General features: G+C 49.0%; 2 protein-coding genes across 2 annotated transcripts; both read left to right on the top strand.

Moving 5' to 3' along the window:
• Window positions 1-8,712: 8,712 nt before the first annotated feature.
• Window positions 8,713-15,297, top strand: LOC131206345 (fasciclin-3-like). The gene is made up of 4 exons (XM_058198869.1): window positions 8,713-9,153; window positions 12,327-13,004; window positions 14,068-14,246; window positions 14,323-15,297. The coding sequence occupies exons 1-4, from the start codon at window positions 9,075-9,077 to the stop codon at window positions 14,572-14,574; spliced, it is 1,188 nt and encodes a 395-aa protein (XP_058054852.1). The 5' UTR covers window positions 8,713-9,074; the 3' UTR covers window positions 14,575-15,297.
• Window positions 15,298-16,847: 1,550 nt separating this feature from the next.
• On the top strand, window positions 16,848-18,190 carry LOC131215194 (fasciclin-3-like). Its single transcript, XM_058209582.1, has 5 exons — window positions 16,848-17,008; window positions 17,070-17,281; window positions 17,368-17,700; window positions 17,759-17,947; window positions 18,009-18,190. Exons 1-5 carry the CDS (start codon window positions 16,848-16,850, stop codon window positions 18,188-18,190), a joined length of 1,077 nt encoding a protein of 358 aa, XP_058065565.1.
• The last annotated feature ends 884 nt before the right edge of the window (window positions 18,191-19,074 follow it).

Below are 19,074 nucleotides of genomic sequence, written 5' to 3'. Positions count from 1 at the left end.
TCGTGGTTGTCATCGGCCTTCGACAATCAGCGTTGATTAAGTTCGAAGTCGGCATGACAACTTGCCGCGTGGCTCATAGACGAAAGGGAACCGACCGTAAGGATCGACAGCAAATTTGACATCAATTACGGGGCAGCCCATTGTAGGGATACGGTTCTGTAGTGTTTATAGTCGTATAAGAACGCACAATGGTTGAAACAATGGGTACAATTACGCACAACGCCATGCGCTAATTACGACAATTTGTGTAACTTTGGTATGTGCCTTGATTGCAGCGCTGGCGAAGGGATGCTAATTCAGCAATAAAGTCACTCCGGCGAAGCACCGGCCCGTGTCATAAAAGAGAACCGAATGGCAGATTTCCTCCACTTCTTTTGTGTGAAAAAAAGATTAAATTAGCTGCGCTTTTGGCTTTTGGAATTCTGAACGGAGGATTTAAGGACTTTAATGGTCTTAAAGTATACCCTAAAGCCGACGGTTTTTTGATCTATACCGGAATTAAAAATATTGACACGAAAAAATTCATTCAAAAAGACTTCCGATTTTAAGGAACGTACTGCGATTAAAATTGGCAAGAGTTGCCAAACAGGTACCGATCAGATCGGTTTCCCTTTTCGCCCAAAACGAACATTTCGAAGAATTAAAAAATGAATTCCATGATAATTTATGCACGGGACGGTTCCAGGGGTCCTCAAAGTAGGTGGATCGAGAAGTTCCTTGATTTGGCACTTAGAAGTGTCAGGGAAGGATTTTAAATCCCAAAATGCATTAGCTCAAAGGTTGACGTTCGGGACATTTGGATCGAGACTGTTACCTCAACGAAACGACACCAGCAAGCAATCGAGCCTTATACGAGCACAAACCAAAGGCCAATCGCGTCCCAGGAATCAAAGAATGTCATTAAGCATCACAATCCCTCCGGTTCTCCCGTTCCATGACCGGCTCTGAGAAAAACGCGGTCGAAGAAGCGTTGCGAATCCGTTGGTAATTGGCCGTAAAATTCCCGTTCCCGAGTTGTCAACGAAAACGATCAAAAGACACAGAGCGCTCGTTTCAGGTCACCTCAATATGTGGGCACGCTCAAGTGGGAACCCGCGTTCGTGTTTCCCGGGTGATCTGCTTTCACTTGAACGCTTTCACTCTCAACCCTTCGGTCGTGAGCGAAACGATTCCGCACACACATCAAACTTTGGCACCTTCCAATTGTTCGGCCCAAAAGATTTATGTCAAAAATGCTGATTAGCTGATTTACATAGCCGTTCAGCGATTGACACTGAACTTGAGACGGACGTTCCGAACAGGTTACAAGCCATGAGCCCGCTCTCCGGGGGTCAACGGAGCTTCTCTAACCCATCTGCTTTGGCACTCATGGGGCATCATCTGGTACCCTTTCGAGCTCGGCACGAGCGGGTTGCGAAGTCACGATCTTCAGACCAGCTCAAGACGTACCACGGTTCCGCGCAGATCTCGTCGGCTTCAGTAGCATCTCGGCGGTCGGCGGCTCCAAACGGCGCCTCGGTTCCTCGGTTCGGTTCGAAAAAACGTGCTTCGAAACAAACAGACCCGCCACATTCGCTCGCGCGATCACCTGGATCACTGGCTCGTGCTGGCAGCACTGCCGCCGCTACGCCTGGTGTGCTGTCGTGAGTGAATATCCGTTCCGTATTGGCGCGATGGCGTTGAACGCTTTACGCGTCGTCGCCTAATTGCTGCAACGCGGTCTTAAGTGCACTCTTCCCGTTCAGCGTTGCAATAATAACAATTGCTCTCCTACTAAGCGCGGCCTCTTTACCATCTGAGGTGCACACGGCAACCATGGCGTATCGCGCTCTGGAGTATCGCTCGCCAACTAGCTGTTGAATTATTGATTGGTGATTTTCTCGATGGCACACACACGCAAACACACGCGTAAAACCTTCAACAAACGCCATCATAACCTTAACCTTCGGCGGTGATGGTGTCTGGTGCCTAGAAAGATGCTGACTACCGAGAACGTGCGGGTTTCTCGATCGTGGTGCAAGAGTGATTCGAGAGGTCGAAGGTCCTGGATGAATGATCGGGCTCGATCGGGTGAATTGAGGAAAAAGAAGATTTACGGTGAAGGTTACAACTGTTCTCTATTACACAGCCGCTCAGCAATATCGCGTCAGAAGCACGAGTCACGGTGAAAAATTAGTGCGGTGCTTCCAATTGATCCGGGGTTTGATTGGCAAGCTGCGAGCATGAAGATGAGAGTAAACGACCGAAGTAGCCCAGCAGTTGCGGCACTTGGTGAAGGTTGAGTAATAGACCTACTTCACTTCGATTGCCAGTTATCCTGATGGAAGGTGCTTGTCTAGGCTAAAGCGTATTTGATATAGGAAGAAACAGTCCTAATAACCGAGGGTAATATTCTATGAATACCAGAATTGTTTTATAGTTCTTGAGGATTGCCAATGAACTGATAGAGCATAGGACTACAGTAAATCTACTTTATAGAGCTTTCTTTATTTTTATCGCTCTTTGAATCATCGATATTTATTTTGATGGTAGTCGAAACCATCGTTGAGATTGTTTAATTTCAATACTAATTGAGATATGTGCCACTTGACATCCACTAATAGCGTTGGAGTGTTTGATTGGGCGATTGAAGATAGTTTACCGTTGTTGACCAACCATATAGTAGATTTTCAACTTTTCCTTCTATCATTTCACGGCGTTAACAAAATCTGTTTAATCAGTTCGATCAACATCAAACTGTGTCACGGTTCCTCCTTTCGCCGCTTTCGCGAAACCACCCTCCAAAATAATCACTTTCTCCTCAATAAACTTCGAAACCAGTCGGCTATTTACGGCCCTGTTTGCCCAATTGTTGCCCAAATTTTTGCCGTCCAGTATCAACATACGGCCACCTGCTACTGCTGCTGCTGGACAATTGTGTAGACAAACACTCTCTCGTCGATGTGTGACGCCGCCAACCTCCTCAAGATGGCACTCTGGTAACATGTGACATGACAAATAGTGGCGTCCACACGTGACGACCAACTGCAAATGAGGTCCTTGATGTTGTAATTAATGGTCTCTCATATGCATCGGACGGCCCGATTTAATCAGGTGCTAATTTAGAATCATTAGCACTTAACCAGACGATTCCCATTCCTGTGGAAGCACACTCGATGTCAAATCAATTTGTCCGATTTTGGTCCCATATTTGTGGTTGGTCCAATAAAATGCCACTCCACTCCAGCTAGAATGCATTTCTTTGTGAGGCGGACAGATGGTGGGACCTGCGGTGACTCCGACGAAGCAATCCACCAAAAAAGCCATCCGTCTCCCCCACGTAATGCCTCACAACTTATTGCACGATGGGTTGGGGAACGATATGCAAAAGTGCGGGTTCTCGGGCAGATGGCACGCACTTTGTGACATCTGTCAACCCTCCGGCGTGTGTATAGTGAAGTTCTCGAGCGAGAGAATGGCAGCACTTCACCATAATGACTGCGATTACTCACCGAAACTAAATCAAAACCCCAAACCGTCAGCTGTGGGCACCACGTGTGAGCCAGAAAAGAGAAGGCATTCCGAATGGCGGCTGCGGAAAATGGCTGCAGCCCCCACGTGTTTGACATATCGCTCCCGGCCAGCGTCTCGCCACGCACAAATCAAGGTCACGGGCCTCGACACAGTTCGTGGAAACAACCGACGCACAGCCGAGATCGATACGAAAAGTAGCACAGACGCTCGCGTGGCACGGGTTTTCCCTCGGAGCGAAAGACGCTAGAAAATCCCAAGAAGACCAACCGACCGCCAAGCCGTCACGTGGGGCGACGGAAAGCTTTCGGGCCTATTTTCGGTAGCACGTGGTGTTCGGATGTTTAATATGAGTCGGCCCTCCCCGGCTACTCATTTGCATCTGGAACGGAGTACGAAAACATAGGTAGCTACCACCACGCGGGTTCTATAGCCACCCTAATGCGCCGAAGCCGGCGAGTGTCAACGGAACCAGCAATTAAGGGTGGGCTTTGAGCGGCCCCCTATACCCTGGTTGGCCAATGATGTCGGTCCGCAGTAAGGCGTAAAATGAAACGAGCGTTGCTACGCCGCTAACTTTGGCATTGGGCGCGCCAGTGAACAATCAGAACTTTTGTACTACCTCGCACCGTCACAGGTTTTAATTTGAACGAAACTCTGGGCCGAATTTACGAAGGTATTGCGGACTTTGAGCAAGAATTGTGGTTTGGGGAAAGGCGGAACACCTTTCAGGGCTGGTCAGTCAGACTTGATGACTTAAACCTTAAAGCTTAAACCTTAAGAGAAATTCTAGTCAAAAGCTGGAACTAACCAATCCACGGTGAATCACCTTGGGCTCCTTACACCTAACGGAATCGGTAGTCGGTGGCAACGTGCCAAAAAATCGCACTTCACATACAATACCCGTCAACCGTTCCGGTATCCATGACGGTCCCGGGTAATGGACGACCCGCTTCTGGTGGCCACAAACAGCATCCCTTTTCACGCCACCATCATTCCCACGATTTGTCTCTCATATTCAGCCGGTGGCTGTGGCCGGTTTAGATGTGCTGAAATGAAAAATGCGACATTAAAGAAAAGCGTGAAGAAGGCCATGTTGCCATGTTGCTCTTTTTTGTCTGGGCTTTTCGCAACCGACGCAACTGACGCTACATTGCTCAGCTCATCAACTCAGCACCACGCAAGCTCCGAAAGCCTTCAAAAGCGCCCGCTGATGAGTTTCTCGATCTTGGCACGGCTTGGCGATCTCCGGCACGGGCTGCTCCGGTTGCCCAGTAAATCTTGTCCGCCATTGTCCACGGCGCCAAGGTGCAGCCCTCTCAGTGGCCAGGGCTGGCTGGCTGTATCCGCATTACTGCTGGCCGTTTCGCTCTTGGCAGACCCCTCCAAAACCCTGCAGCAACGGGGGGCCAGGAGAGCAAAAAAGTTAATAATAATAATGGAAGAGTGCGGATCACGTCATGGCCCGCGTCCAGAGAATGAAACTAACTTGACATTTGATGTACATCGTCCATTATTCTTACGAAAAATCAATAAAGCTTACTGTGAAACGTGACTTGATGTGTCTTTGGCCGTTCGCTCCCTTTTTCTGCGATATAAATCAGTGGAGCGCCTTTTTTTTGTTGATAAATTCACGCCATGTATTGTGTTGGAATATATTGTTTGCCGTTGTTTGTTGTAGAGCGCAAGATGTACGTGCTGGGAGCATAACATGTTGCGGTGGCTTTAAGGCGACCACGTGGCGACCACAGATTCGGTTGGAATATCGGCAAGCCAATTTAAACGGGTGCCTGTGAGATTTAATTTAACAACTGGCTCTTAAAGTTTGTGATCAACTTATGCTCCAAGCAATGCATTTTTATTTTTGCAATTACGCATTAATTTGAATACCATATCCATAACCGAACAGCAATTGCGACCCCTGGCCAAAGGGGCCCAATGTTCAGAACGTCCAGAATGCGACGAAGAGTCTGGGCTGTGTTGGAAGAGAATGTTTTTGCATTAAAAATTCCTTACCAAACACAGACGCGGGCACGTGTTTTGTCCGTGGTCCGGTTTCGTATGTATATTCACTCAAAATGAGGCGGGAACTCGTTATGCCGCGCTAATTTGAATAAAAACAGCGCGCGGCATGAGAAGCGAAAAACACATTTCCTCTGCGCATCGATTGACCCGCAGCCCAAATAGCGGAGGGTTGTTCCAAAAGTGCTTGCAAGCGGCAGGCTGACGCATAGATATTTTATGCAATAGCTCGCTCGCATGTACTGATCAAAATCAATAGCATAACTTTTGTACCGGTTTCACCATCTTGACGTACGCCGTGCTTCTAGCGGGGTCGTTGGCGCCATTTAGTAACTGTAAATGGATGTCTTCTTCGGCCAGGAAACAGCAAAAACAGGATTGTTGAGATCACCTCAAGCAAGTGACAGGCCCGTCGCTTCCTCCGACAAGGCTTCGTCGCATAACCTAGACCTTCACTTCTCGCAAGGTGGCCAATACGCCCTCGGGCTCAGACTAGGACCAATTCTCGGAGTTATTGAAAACACCTGATTCGGTCTAAAGAATTTTAGTTAGTTCATTAGTTCTCTTCTTCTACGGTTTGGTTTATTGGGATGCGGTATGATACAAAGTATCGGTATTTTTGTTTTTTTTAATTGTTTATTTATTCATTAATATCTATTTTGTCCCTTTCAAAGTAATCCCCATCAGATATTATACAGTTGTGTCAGGCTTTTTCCCATCATCGAAGCACTTCAAAAAATCATTTTTTGTGATCTTGTTCAGTACCTCGGGGAATCCGGTTTTTTCTCCTCAATCGTCGCGTGGCGTCGTACTTTCGAAAAAATGTAAAAGTGCCCAGATTTGGGAAATACAGTGGCTGTGACATCAGTGAGTTGTTGTTGGCCAATAATTCGCGCACAAGCAACGATGGTCTTACGGCCAATTTAAATTTTTCCAAATTCAGGCATTTCTGGAGGATTGCTTCGCGTAAATTTCAAATAACTTACAGATTCCTTATTGACCATTCTGCCTTGTGGCTAGAACTCATGATGCACCACGCCTCTGCAATCGCAGAAAACTGTAAGAAAAACCTCCACATTCGGTCAAATTTGACGCGCTTTTTTCGGTCTCAAAAGGCAGCTTTCATTGGGATGATTGAGCTTTGGTCTCCACGTTATAACCAAAAACCCATGATTCGTTACCAGTTATGACCCTCTCGAGCAAATTTGGGTCGTCGCGGGCAGAGTTCAACAGCTGCGTAGCAATGTTAATGTGATGCTGTTTTTGGTCGCATTCGGTTGAAAATCAAAGATGAGCCAAAAAAGAACTTGCTAACATAAGTGGCTAACGTGAGTAGCAACATAACCCCACAAACAATTCGAAAATCCAATATACCCAAGGAAATGCAAAATTTCTTATACTTTTTGAATAAAAAACGTAAACAATACCTCAAAGGTTCCTTACGAATACAGCAGAAATGTGCCAATATTGGACAGCTTCAGAAAATGCACTGCTTATTAAGTTAGCTAAAGGACACTGCTAAACGTACTCAGAACAATTCACCCATTTACGCCCTCTCCCCAAAGACTTTCCGAGCAGCCCTCGCCTTGTTTCACACGCCCACAAGCTCTTCCGCTTGCGGGTGTGTCTGAGGGAATTTGTGACGCCAAGCGTCATGGTATTCAAATGGACCCGCGATGGTCAGAACAGAATTTAACCGGCCCAACAGGAGATCGGAAGCCGGGTTGTCTGGACGGCGTGGGTTCCGACACATACATAGGAGCAAACGATTTTGGGCAGCGTGTGACTTCATCGCCACGGACCGTCGGATCACGGACGAGGAAGTGTTACTCATTCTCGCGTCTGCACCGAAACCGGTCGAAACCAGTCTCGGCAAACGTCACACATTCATCGTCAGAATTCGGTGCTTATCAGTGACGTAGTGCGTGAACGCAATCGTGAAGCCCGCGAACCGTGACGACACGATCGTATTTGTTTACAGTCCCCACGCAACGACAGAAGAGTTGTGACACTTTGTTTACTTTCTCTGAAACGCGTTAGTCGGACAGAGAGGCAGGTAGTGAGTGACAGAGAAAAGAGAAGCCTAGAGCACGGCGGAAAAAGAGTAAACCGGTTCACCGGCCGCACAGTGGGGAATTTGTATAGGAAAGGCGGACATATTATTTTTAGGAGGAACCTATGGACTTTTCTCAACCTTTTTTGTTGTCTTTGCATGTGTTTTGTTTAAATTCAACAATTTAAACAACAATGTGTAATACACGCGTTCAAGGTTTTACGAGGTTTTTTCTTTATTTCGCGTTCAAGGTTTTTTCGTTATTTTAAGGTTTTTAAACGCCTGACCTATGCAATCTGCATTACACCAAAATGTTTTAATGCACAATCGTAAAAGCAAATATCGAATATCTGCTACAAATCGATTTCCTTATACAAGATTAATGCCGAATGCCAGGTACAGATTTTACTTAATTTATTTAAATAATGGAAAAGGCATAAAGGCAAAATGTTTTGTATGACCGTTTCATAGGCTACAGAGACCAGGCGCCTCCTTATGCACCTAGAGGTGTTTTCTTAATAATTCTAGCGGACAGGGACGGATCGGGCCGGATGCAAAACTTACTGGAAATAAATAAAATTGCCTAAACTTTAATTGTAATACCTAGTTCAGTTTCGCAAAGTCGCGCCAAAATTTAGCTGCATTACCAAAGTTTATGAACTGTAGTTTTTCGTAGTTGTCTATACTAATTCCCGATAAAAATATACTAGCAACGCCAAACGTAAAAATTTGATCATTTCATATGAAATAGGGATTTATTACCTTTCGAATGATGTATAATATTGCAGAACTGTGCTAACGATCGCGTTAAAGTAGCTGATAAAAGTTGGTTTTAAAGAGCCATTTTTATCACTCTTTTGACTTCGACAGATTAATTTTCCGAATCTACGCAACATGGAAGGTTAAAAATTAGGGTTTGTCATAGATAACTTATCAATTTAAAAAAATATAACTAAACCCCTCTGCTTTTGGAATCGAGCAATGACCGCCTTTTCCCCATAGTGGGCCGGCTCCGAGTGAGCAAACTGTCTCGCTCACTCTCTCGAAACGCACTCGCGGTTCCGTTGAAATGCTTTTGTATTTAGCCTGACTGCATCTTCTCAGTCAGTCCGTCCCAAACCGCCAGAGAGAAAACTAGTGTCACAATACGAGAGCGTTTGTGCTTCTGTGTGTAGCTAACGGTGTGCGTTGCGTCCGTGCCACGGTTACTGAACGCGCGGCTCTCCCACAGCTAAAAGCGTGCGCGAGATTGCGTAAAGGCGTCGAAAATTGATGAAACCAACAGCTAACCAAACCAGACCGTGGACCGTGAGCGTGTATGTGGCGGGCCGTTGTTTGTGCGAAGCGTTTGTGAGCCGAAAACAGTAAATCCCGCGGACGCCGCGATCGCCGATCCGTGTGTTTGCCGTTTGACAGACAGAATTGTGCGTCCGAGCAGCCGGTCCGGTATCCCGTCGTTGCAGTCGTTGTCGTTCCCTACTAAACCCCGATGCTCACCACCACCATCAGGCACCGGCGAAAAACAATGAGTCCTCTTCACCTTCTGATCGCCCTGTGCTCGTGTTACGGTAAGTGAATCTCGAGACATCTGAAGCCCTGCGGTGCGCGTGTCTATTGTTTCCTTTTCAGCCACCTGACAATTATCGTGCCCACGAAGACGATAATATATTGCCAAGATCCATCGCCAAATCTTCCTAAGCCTGAGACTGATCTTTGGAGTGACCTTTCATAACTCGCTTATCCTGAAGCTTTGGACCAGAAAAAAGCTACCCAAAAAGAGAGTTCGCGAAAACCAGTCGAACCGGCTAAGGTGGACATTCGATCCTGTGCGATCGCAACCTTGAAAACTGACCGATGCCGATGCGTTCCTTCGCCGCGAGCTGGAAGCCTTTCCGTACATGGAACAAAACGGTCCATAAAAGCCCAGAATATCAGTCCAATTAGCAGTCGGTGGCGTCGATCTAGTTGGCAATGATTGGCCGATCGGGAGCAAAAGTAAAAACCGCAGCACTTTCACTGTCCGCTTGGCGTGACGTGATCCCGTAATGCTCACTTCCGATGGCCTCGGTCAGCTACGGTTTTTGGCGGTTCTATTTTTACAAAACCGTTCGCCCGCGATCGTGTATCTTTTTTTCGGCACTTTGCCGCATGACAGATGTCAGAACGTTACTCGAAAAATCTGATAAACGATCACCGTCGGCTTCTGCTGAGGAACAGCCAGGGCGTCGTGTTAAATAACCACAACGGAATGCGTTTTGCTGCTGCTGGTGAGCACTTCAAGGGCCGCTTTCGAAGGCTTATCGTTGAACACGATAACGGAGCACGATGGCGCCTTATCACGACAGCATCGACCCGCATCGTTGTAAGCTCTTAGTGAGCATTTTTATCGTCACCGCCAGTCCGAGGTTGAATGGTATTTTTAACACATTCGTCAAACGCCCGGCCATCGGCATGTTAATTGGCAATTACGTGCGCGCGCTGCCAACGGTCTTGGCCTCGTAAATTGTGATAAGACATTTTGAAAATACCATTCCCAAAACTGCGAGCTAGGAGAATGTTAGCCCGGAATCGGTTTATTCTATTGACCCATAGCTTTGTAAACACTGTAAAGTAACCTGGGCGGCCTTTATCGTTAAAAGTAACCCTCCCTTACTCGGTACAATTTCGAAGAGGACCACCATTTGGGCCAATCATTCTATTCTGACAATGTGACCAGTGTTTACGCTAGGTGCTGTTTGCGCAGCTCTATTGATACCTTCTTCGACGAGAGAACACCACATGTTCGGTGATTCATCTAGAATTCCTCAGAAGGGTGTTATCTACGCCGCACGGTGTTATCAGAGCTGACTCGGTACATCGGAACTGTTCGCAGGAAAATACCTTGACTAACTTCCCGTTCAAACATGGAGCTGCTAACGGAATACCTAATACAGTTTCAATTGACTTTTAGGTGGACCCCAGAACTGTTGCCAGAATTGCCTATGCATCACATCATTCGATCGCCGGTCGTTCGATCGTCATTCCGGACCCGAATGCCGAGGATTCAAATTTCGAAAACCGAATCGAAATATGTCCGACTCCCAGCGGGAGCTGTCCACGTTCCAAAAGATTGATTTGCTCTAAATTCCTTATTTGGCTCACGAATCGCACCCTCTCTGGGGCTCACAACTTGTGGCGTGCCGTGAAACCATTTCGCGTTTCAGCATATTTTTGCAGCAAGAGCACAGAATGGGCTAGCAATAAATCATTTAATTTGGCGCTGCTCTCATTAGACACATATGTTGCCGTTTCGGTCGTCTCGGGCGCCAATCTCGGACTCGCCCCAGCGTTCCATCCGTGCCGGCTCGCCAGTGGCAGTTTAATCATTAACTTAATCGATGTTTATGCTGCCCGCAGCTCTTGCCGGGTGGGCCCTCGGGCTATAACAATCGCGTTGCGTGTTGCAAAAATAAAACCTGGCAAATTGAAAAAATATGGCCGTATTTAAAGTGCTTCACGGTTAAGGCCACGCTCCGCCGTTCAAGTGGTGGCGATTGAAAAGATGCAGATTGGGCTGACCACGGCAGCTCGAAAACAAATTTGTTGCAGTCCAATTTGGCGCTACTTGCATCTAGCTTCTTCCAGCGGTGCTGGAAGTTTGTTCCTCGCCACGGAGTGAAACGAGAAAAACGTGTTTATTTTTGAAACTTGAACCTTGAACCGAGCCCAGCTTGCGGGGCTGGAATGTAGATTTGGCAGTTGCTTTCTTTTCTTTTATATCTTCACTACAACAATTAATTTGACGGAACTGATTCTAAGATAGGAGAGAGTATAAAGAGTTATCTTCATAACGCACGAAACACTTAGAATGAGAATTCGCAATGTTTGTCATTCAATCTCTAGAAGCAACCAGACCACGTTTAATAATACATTTCACCCGGTCTAGAAATGGGATTCCAGTCATCCTGGCTCCAGCACTGGCGTTGCTCGAGACATAAATCAGGGCAACATGCAATGAGTGAACTGTAACCATTTCAATATGAATTCCTTGTACGGCTTGCAGTACAAATGTCCTCCTATATTGCAGAGAATATCTTCCCGATGATTAATGGGTGAAGCGTTTAACATTTCGAGACGCACGTACGCCGGGCGAACATCAGGACAGACAATTGCTCCGTGCCGCCAGTTCGCGGGACCGGCTCGGAAAATTAATGAGTCACTCAATGTCGCCCCATCGCGTATATGAACCTCATCACGAAAATGGCATTCCCAGATCGGAGGCGACCCACGACCGTCGCGTCTAACGTGCTATCCTGAGCGTTCCGATCTTCCGGTTTAACCTTTGCCAGTCGTGAAGTGTGCCTTAGAGTGACTGCAGTTTCTCAATCTTGATAAGTCACGAGCGCAACAGGACTGAAAGTGTGTCTGTTGTACTTACCCGAAGGTGTACCTCGAGAGGTACCTCCACGAACCGGGACAGATTTTTAAAACAATGCGCCAACGCCATGCAAGGTTGGGCCATGCCGACAAGCTGAGATCACCCACCGGATTGGAGCACTCCCAGATGGCCTCGAAGGCGCGCCGTTAAAATGGAATCGATGTCTGGCAACCTTCGAACTGCGCGTTGCCCTTCGGCCCAAGACAGTACTCAGTGGCGAGGGTGGAAAATCAATATTTACATTAACTCGGACCCACTTCTCGCGCTCTCTCCTCAATGGCCGGACTACATTTGAAACTCTGTTCAATTACCGTCCCTTTGCAGGTCTCGCGGCGCCCGCCTTAGCCCAGCACATCGAGACCGTCCCGTCATCGATGACGTACTACAAGCCGCGAGAGAAGAACGTCGATTTGCTGTGCCGATCTGACAAACCGATCGAACGGTGCCACGTCCGGTTACCCGGCTTCCCCGATAGCCCTCCGGAAGGATTCGATGTGACCGCGCTTCCCGATGGTGTCAGCTACTACGGCGAAGGTCTCGCCCGCGGCGAGTGTGGCGTCCGTTTGGCATCGGTACGAGCCGACCGGATAGGAAAGTTCGTCTGCCTGCTGACGATCGGTGGCCAGCAGCACGAGGCGGCCATCGAGTACGGTATCCGGATTGCGCCGCAACCGACGGGGCTAAAGATCTCCAAACAAACCGACCTCGTGGACGGTGGGATTCGTGCGAATCAGCTCGTGAAGGCACGGTGCGTGTCACGCCAGGGACTGCCGGCAGCGAATCTGACCTGGTTCCTGGACGACAGCCCGCTCGATGCGTCACTGTTGAAACCACTCGAGATCACCCAGGAGCTGGTGAACGATCAGCTACTGCAGACGGTTCAGCAGGATGTGCACATCTTCGTGACGCCGAAAGACAACGGCAAGATGCTGGTCTGCGAAGCGCAACACTACGCCCTGCCCAAGAACGTCCAGCGCATCCTGCTGCCACTGAACGTGAAGTGTAAGTTCCAAACTGCTGTCTGGCAGGTGAATCACCGTAGGGTACCCGGTTTCGGGGGACAGATCCCACGGTCATCGGAAAGTACGCCATGATCCGACAGTGTGGACTGTGTCTCTCGACGAGGGGCACTTCAAACGCCAACCGACCGCTAACTGTTTGACCAATAATCGGATTGGATCGAGTGCTCGTTCGCTCTCGTAACGAGTGCCTGGGCTGAGAAGCGGATTATTACACTTTTTGTGTTACTTTTGGATTTCGCCAAACGAATCCGGATTACCGATGATCTCCCGCCCCGGTTAATCTTGTTTGGCGAGAAATCCGTTTATGTTTTACGAGTTTCCAACCGAAACGTGTCTTTTCCCATTTATTTTTTCGAAGCATTAAATCGATCCCGAAAAACAGGGGCCCCTGCAAGGTGTTTACCTTCGTCCGGAGAGTTGGCCACTAAAAGCTTAATGGTACGCCGGCGGGGGGCGTAAATCAATGGGAAGTTTTAATGTGGGCGATATTCGCCTTGTGTTTGACCAACATAAACAGAGCCGCCACTTTTAACGATCCCCCCCTCTTTGGATTTGGTGGAAAACTCACACTGGGTGATCCTCGAAACGATGGAGGAAATTTCCATTTCAACGGCGTTTTTATGCAAGATTTAGAATGGAAATATGACTCAAGAATAAGAGGTGTGTGGAATGGGCCATCCTCCGGTAGGACATGAAATATTCATAGCCACGCACAACCCGTGTGTCACATTTGCGCAGTAATTAAGCGGCAAATGCCTCTACCGAGCTCCATACCGGCCCATGGGAGGCCAGTAATCGTCATGCTTATGCTAGGCTGGTGGTTGGTAGGAACTTGTCAAAGTTGACACAGTGCCGCCGACAACAGTGGAGTCGATTATTCCAACCGTTTCCGTTTGATCAGTGCCGCCCATGAACAGTCTCACTGTTATCGATCCGCAGGAATGCGTCTGAGTAGAGAAGCCTTTGCATGTTGCTTTAATGTTCCAGAGGCTCCCGGGGTGCTTACGGCTAACCTCACTCGCTATCATTTCCCGTTTTTGCAGTTGCACCGGAAGAAATTCCTCACATCCACATCGACGAGCTGCCGGCGACCGGAAGTGCCTCGGTCAACATCACGATCCACGCCAATCCCCAGCCCACGACACGCTGGAAGGTGAACGGGCGTCTGGTGAAGGAAGGCGAAACGGTTGACATCTACCAGGCGTACATCCCACGGCAAACAGTAAGACAAGCCCGCTTCCCGTTTCGTTCTTATCAAACGTGACCACCCCTTGCTTACCCTTCCCTTCGTTTTGCAGGGCGCCGGCGAGTATATGGTGCTGCTGAAGAACAACGACTGCTCCCAGGAACGGGCGTCACTGTTTACGCTCGAGGCCTCGAATGCGCTCGGCACGCAAAGCTACGTCATCCGGGCGCTGAAGATGGACGAGGAGGGTGTGCCGGTGGATAACCGTGTCCGGGACGACGACGACGACAGCAGCGGCGCCACCTTCTGGCTGATCAGCGTGTGGACATTCTTCTGCTCTGTGATAGCGACACGTCTGTTGTGAATCCAATTGTCCTAACCCAGGGGGCTGTATCCTGGGGCTTTCGGGGAGCCGCAGCTTTGAGAATGCTTTCAAACTCCTGTCCAGCCCACCAAGGGGTTAAGGGTTGTTGGTGGGTTGGTTGGCTGGGCTTTTCGGTTTTGAAAGTATTCTCAAAACGGACCTCCCGCGGGGCGCCCCGGGTGTGTGTGTAAATGGGTTCCAAGCTGTACAATCATGCGATCCTTCTTCCTTCGTGTCATAGTTCCTCCACCGAAAGTATTGAAAATCAGCCCTCGAAATGTGGCAATGTGAACGGGAAAGGATAAAACTCGCAGCGCCAGGCATTCAGATTTCAGATTGGGATTAGAGTCCCCGAAAAGTGCTTAACCAAATTTCTTTACCATTTCTTTAGAGTAATCGCTGCCCGCGGTGTAGCGATGAGCGTGTACAGTGAAAAAAAAAAAGAAAGTAAACAATGAAAAATGAACAATTGGCAAAAAGTGATGACGACGACGATGGATATATCGATGTGAGCGCATTTAGGAGAGCAGAGAGAGAGAGAGGGAGAGCGATCGGAAGCCTGTAAGGCGCGGCCAATGTATTACAATATTTATTTATTTCGTATTAACTCTCTACGAGGTAACTGATGATGCTTTAACAAGTACGATAGTGAGTAATGAGCCAGATTAGTGTTTTATTGTGCCCGCCTAAGATATGCCCGTGCAAATATAGTACAAGACGATGCCGAAACCTGTTATCGATTGTTTTTGCTGCCCCAAAATCGTCAAATAAAGTAGTTTTATCGTCAATTGAATGCGTCGATTCGATTTGAATTTGTTCCGAGCAATGCGAATTGCATACATTTTGGCGCATATTTGGTGACGACTCAGAGTGTTTTAAAGATCTTCCAACAGCTGAAATCTCCGTTTTAGAATCCTGAAACAAAACCCCTGGTTGCTGATACTCCCTTACCAACTGAATTCTATTCGACGGCACAGAAATCTCGGGCAGTGGACCAGGAACTCCATGACGCATTCTTATTTTTACACAGTCTACAGTCATGCTCCTGCTGTTTACATTGGGCCCGAAAACAAAATGAACGCTAGACCGATGTGTTCCGATCCATTAACCGATGACCATTGCAAACATTAACCCGCCACCACAAACCACCCGCCGTTGGGGCAGAGGATTGAATTAAATCGCGCCCACCGCTAACTCCGCAGAGGCATTGACCGCTCCCGGGGGGTGTGATTTGCAAATGGCAGCGACACCAGGGTGTACCATTTACCCAAAATTTTCTATCCACCCCAGCCCAGCGAAATGGCGATCGGGTGGCGGCGGGTGGTGGGCTCAGAGGGGGCGCAATCGGTGGTTGCCATAAAACGATAAAAATACTTCCTTCCGCTCTGCCGAGACCAGCCAGACCTAGTACCGGTATCAGGTAAGTGGCCACATTTCGGCAGTCGATGGCGAAAAAAGGCTCGGTTAATCGACGTGCGGCCAAACAAAATGCCATCATCCGGACCGTACAAACCGTTTCACGGCCCTTCCGGACACCGGAGAGTCATAAAACCGGGGCGTTTATGAGAGTTCGTTAGGACTTTGGCTCTTTGGTGGGGCTGTGTTTCGTGGAGATTGCCGAAAAATTTTAATTCCACCCAGCTCCGCGAACCGGTTTGCGGAACCAAAACAAATAATTAACGCTGACTGAGGATCACCCGCCGTATGGAATCCCCGCCGGTTGTTGGGGATGGGTGCGACGTAGAAAAAACGAGCATAAATTTTTGGTTTATTGCCATATGTCTTGTGTTGTTCTTATTTCCGTCAGCCTCCTCCAAACCGATCCGCTAACGCGCCACTTCCTTATGCGGAGCTTAAGGCTCCCCCTTGCGGGGTGATTAATATGCACCCGAAAGGGCGGACTGCGAACTCGAACTCTGCCAAGAAAGCCGGCAGCGCGCGATAATTAAGGTGCCGATCGATGCCGATAGATGAAAGAGGAAGTTCTTCAAACAGCAAGCGCGCTATAGAACCGGTCCCCGAGAACGCCCGCGAGCGGAGTTCCGGATGCTTGCGATCGTAAAGATGCGATCTTCTGGTTTGACCGTTTTCGGGGGCAGGTCGACAACTTAAAAGCGACCTCCGCGACCGAGCGGATCCTCAGTTCAGTTCAACGGGTGCCCGTTGAAGGAAGTTTGATCCGAAGTAAGCGTTCGAGTTCGAGACCTCCGGCCTCCGGCGAATCGAAGCGAAGCTTTTGTTCTAAAGTTGTGGAAACTCGTTGTGGACACAAAATGTGCAACAGTTGGATTTATGGTGCTGTCGTCCTGGCGCTGGTGGGGTTCACTGGGGCAATCCAGGTGCAGACGGAACCGGTGGGTCAGGTGACCGTTGCCGAGGGCCAGAAAAATGTGAATCTCCTGTGTCTCGTCGAGGAACCGATCGACTTCTGCATGTACGAATAATTGAGTGAGTCTGGGTAACGTGTGCTAACGTGTCCTTTTCCTTTGCCTCAGAGTGAAAGTTCCCGGAGCGCCAGCCCCGTTCGCGGCCAGCGATAAGCTTCCGGCTCCGGTCGAGGGCGTTCGGTTCTATGGGCTCGGCTGGAGCAAGGGATCGTGCGGTATTACGATCGACACGATCAAGCCGTCCCACGACGGACCGTTCGAGTGTACGGTTTCGGTGAACGGTCAAACCTACAAGGGCCAGATCAACATCAACATATCAGGTGAAGGTTGCAACCGATATCCACCACCGATATCGAAAGACCGGCTTAAAATGATGTTCCCTTTGTGGTCCTCCTATCCCAAGCAGTCGCACCACCGGAACCCCCAAAAATCGAGCTGGCCAGCAACGTGGAGTCCTCGAACGGGGAGTTTGAGTTCGGCAAAAAGGTGATCCTGAAGTGTACGTCACGGGATGGCTGGCCATCGGCCAAGCTGTCCTGGTACCTGGACGGTGTCCGGTTGACGGATGATCTGGGGGCCGAATTCGTGGAGATCAGCAACCGGCGTGCCACCGTCCAGCAGATCTACCGCCGAGCGATCGCGGTCGAGGACAACAAAAAGCAGCTGACGTGCCGTGCGGAACATCCCGCCTACGAGGGCGGCTTCATGGAAACGAGCTTACCGATCAAGCTGAAGAAAGGTACGTTGAGTGGTGCGTGCTGAAACGAGTTAGGCCCTTAAATTCTTTGTCCTTCTAGTGTACACCAACGAAAAGCAGGAGGTGAAAAAGGAAGCCCTATCAGCGCCAGTTAAGCCGAAATCACCGCAGCTGATAGTGTCCAGTGCGGTGGAGCAACAGAAAGGATCGTTCAAGGAGGGCAGCGAGCTGGTGGTGCAGTGCGTGTCCCGGGACGGCAACCCACCGGCCGGGTTCCTCTGGTTCGTGAGTAAGTGTCCGGCCCAAGGAAGGTTCTCTACGAAGGTTCTAACCCTATTCCGATTCCACAGACGATCAGCTCATCTACGAAGGTCTGTCCGCCCCGTTCGTTAGCCGTAACATCCGCGGCAATACGGTCCAGCAGACGCTCAAGTACCCACTGAAAGCCTCCGACAACGGCAAGACCCTCATCTGCAAGGCACGGCATCCGGAGGGCAGCGAAGAAACGCGGCTTCCGATCCGCACGTTTTAGGAGCACTCTAAAATAACTGTTTTGTTAGAACCTTTTTCGGTATTCACGGCCCTACTTCAGCCATTGCTTGTCTGTTTAATAAATTATGTCTAGTACAACTTTAGCAACCTGATCGCTTAATTTAAATTAAATAAACTAATTTTAATTTAACCCTATTTTCGATCTGCGACGCGACTTTGTGTTGCAACGTCGCATGACGCTCAGCGCGTTGCGCGCCGTGGTGAATAACCATTCCATTTCACCACGCGCCGTTTAAATTTGATTTCGCGTTCGTTGGTTCGATTACTGCCAACGGTCCCGTGTTTCAAGTTTGGCATATATGCGGACACACATACAGTAGCACGGGCAACAAAACCCCGTATAAAACGGAGCGATAATCCCTACCGAACACATAATCAATTCCGTTGCTTGTGCTCTCGTTCTGTTTGGGGGATGTTTCAAACATGCGGCCGATTGCCCGTGGTGGAGTGTTCTGGGGGTTTGTAGTTGCTCCGCACCTCCTCGCCCTTCCTCGTACCATAAAGAAGATCACCAACACAACGGACGACGGAGGGCTTTTGACCGATTTAACTTAAACGGCTATCGCTCACGGAAGAATCCGGCTACGGAGACCTCCGACCATCCAACACAGACCCAAGCCAGAACCATAAACTTCGCGTGTTCCGCCGCCAACACAGAAAGCGCCTGCCGCCCCCCTGTCGGATCGATTTTTCTCGCCCACCAACCACCCACAGCCCACCAACCCCCGGCGGTGGTGGGAGTTCGTTTCTTTGCCGTTCTGTGCTTCGAACTCTTTTCTTATTTTGACACCGCGCAGTCAACATGACAAAGAGAGAGCCACAACCCACCGACGTTCTTTTGCCGCATCCCTCTGCCGTCCGCCC

This window comes from Anopheles bellator, chromosome 1, assembly GCF_943735745.2.
Source record: "Anopheles bellator chromosome 1, idAnoBellAS_SP24_06.2, whole genome shotgun sequence".
Lineage (NCBI taxonomy): Eukaryota > Metazoa > Arthropoda > Insecta > Diptera > Culicidae > Anopheles > Anopheles bellator.
This window is presented reverse-complemented; position numbering and strand designations above follow the sequence as displayed.

Excerpts from the sequence above, each read along its gene's own strand:
- LOC131215194 (XM_058209582.1), top strand. The coding sequence starts at position 16,848 with ATGTGCAACAGTTGGATTTATGGTGCTGTCGTCCTGGCGCTGGTGGGG. Across the intron at positions 17,282-17,367 it reads GATCAACATCAACATATCAG|TCGCACCACCGGAACCCCCA; the intron begins GTGAAGGTTGCA and ends TATCCCAAGCAG. Across the intron at positions 17,948-18,008 it reads CGGGTTCCTCTGGTTCGTGA|ACGATCAGCTCATCTACGAA; the intron begins GTAAGTGTCCGG and ends CCGATTCCACAG.
- LOC131206345 (XM_058198869.1), top strand. The coding sequence starts at position 9,075 with ATGCTCACCACCACCATCAGGCACCGGCGAAAAACAATGAGTCCTCTT. Across the intron at positions 9,154-12,326 it reads CGCCCTGTGCTCGTGTTACG|GTCTCGCGGCGCCCGCCTTA; the intron begins GTAAGTGAATCT and ends GTCCCTTTGCAG. Across the intron at positions 14,247-14,322 it reads CGTACATCCCACGGCAAACA|GGCGCCGGCGAGTATATGGT; the intron begins GTAAGACAAGCC and ends TTCGTTTTGCAG.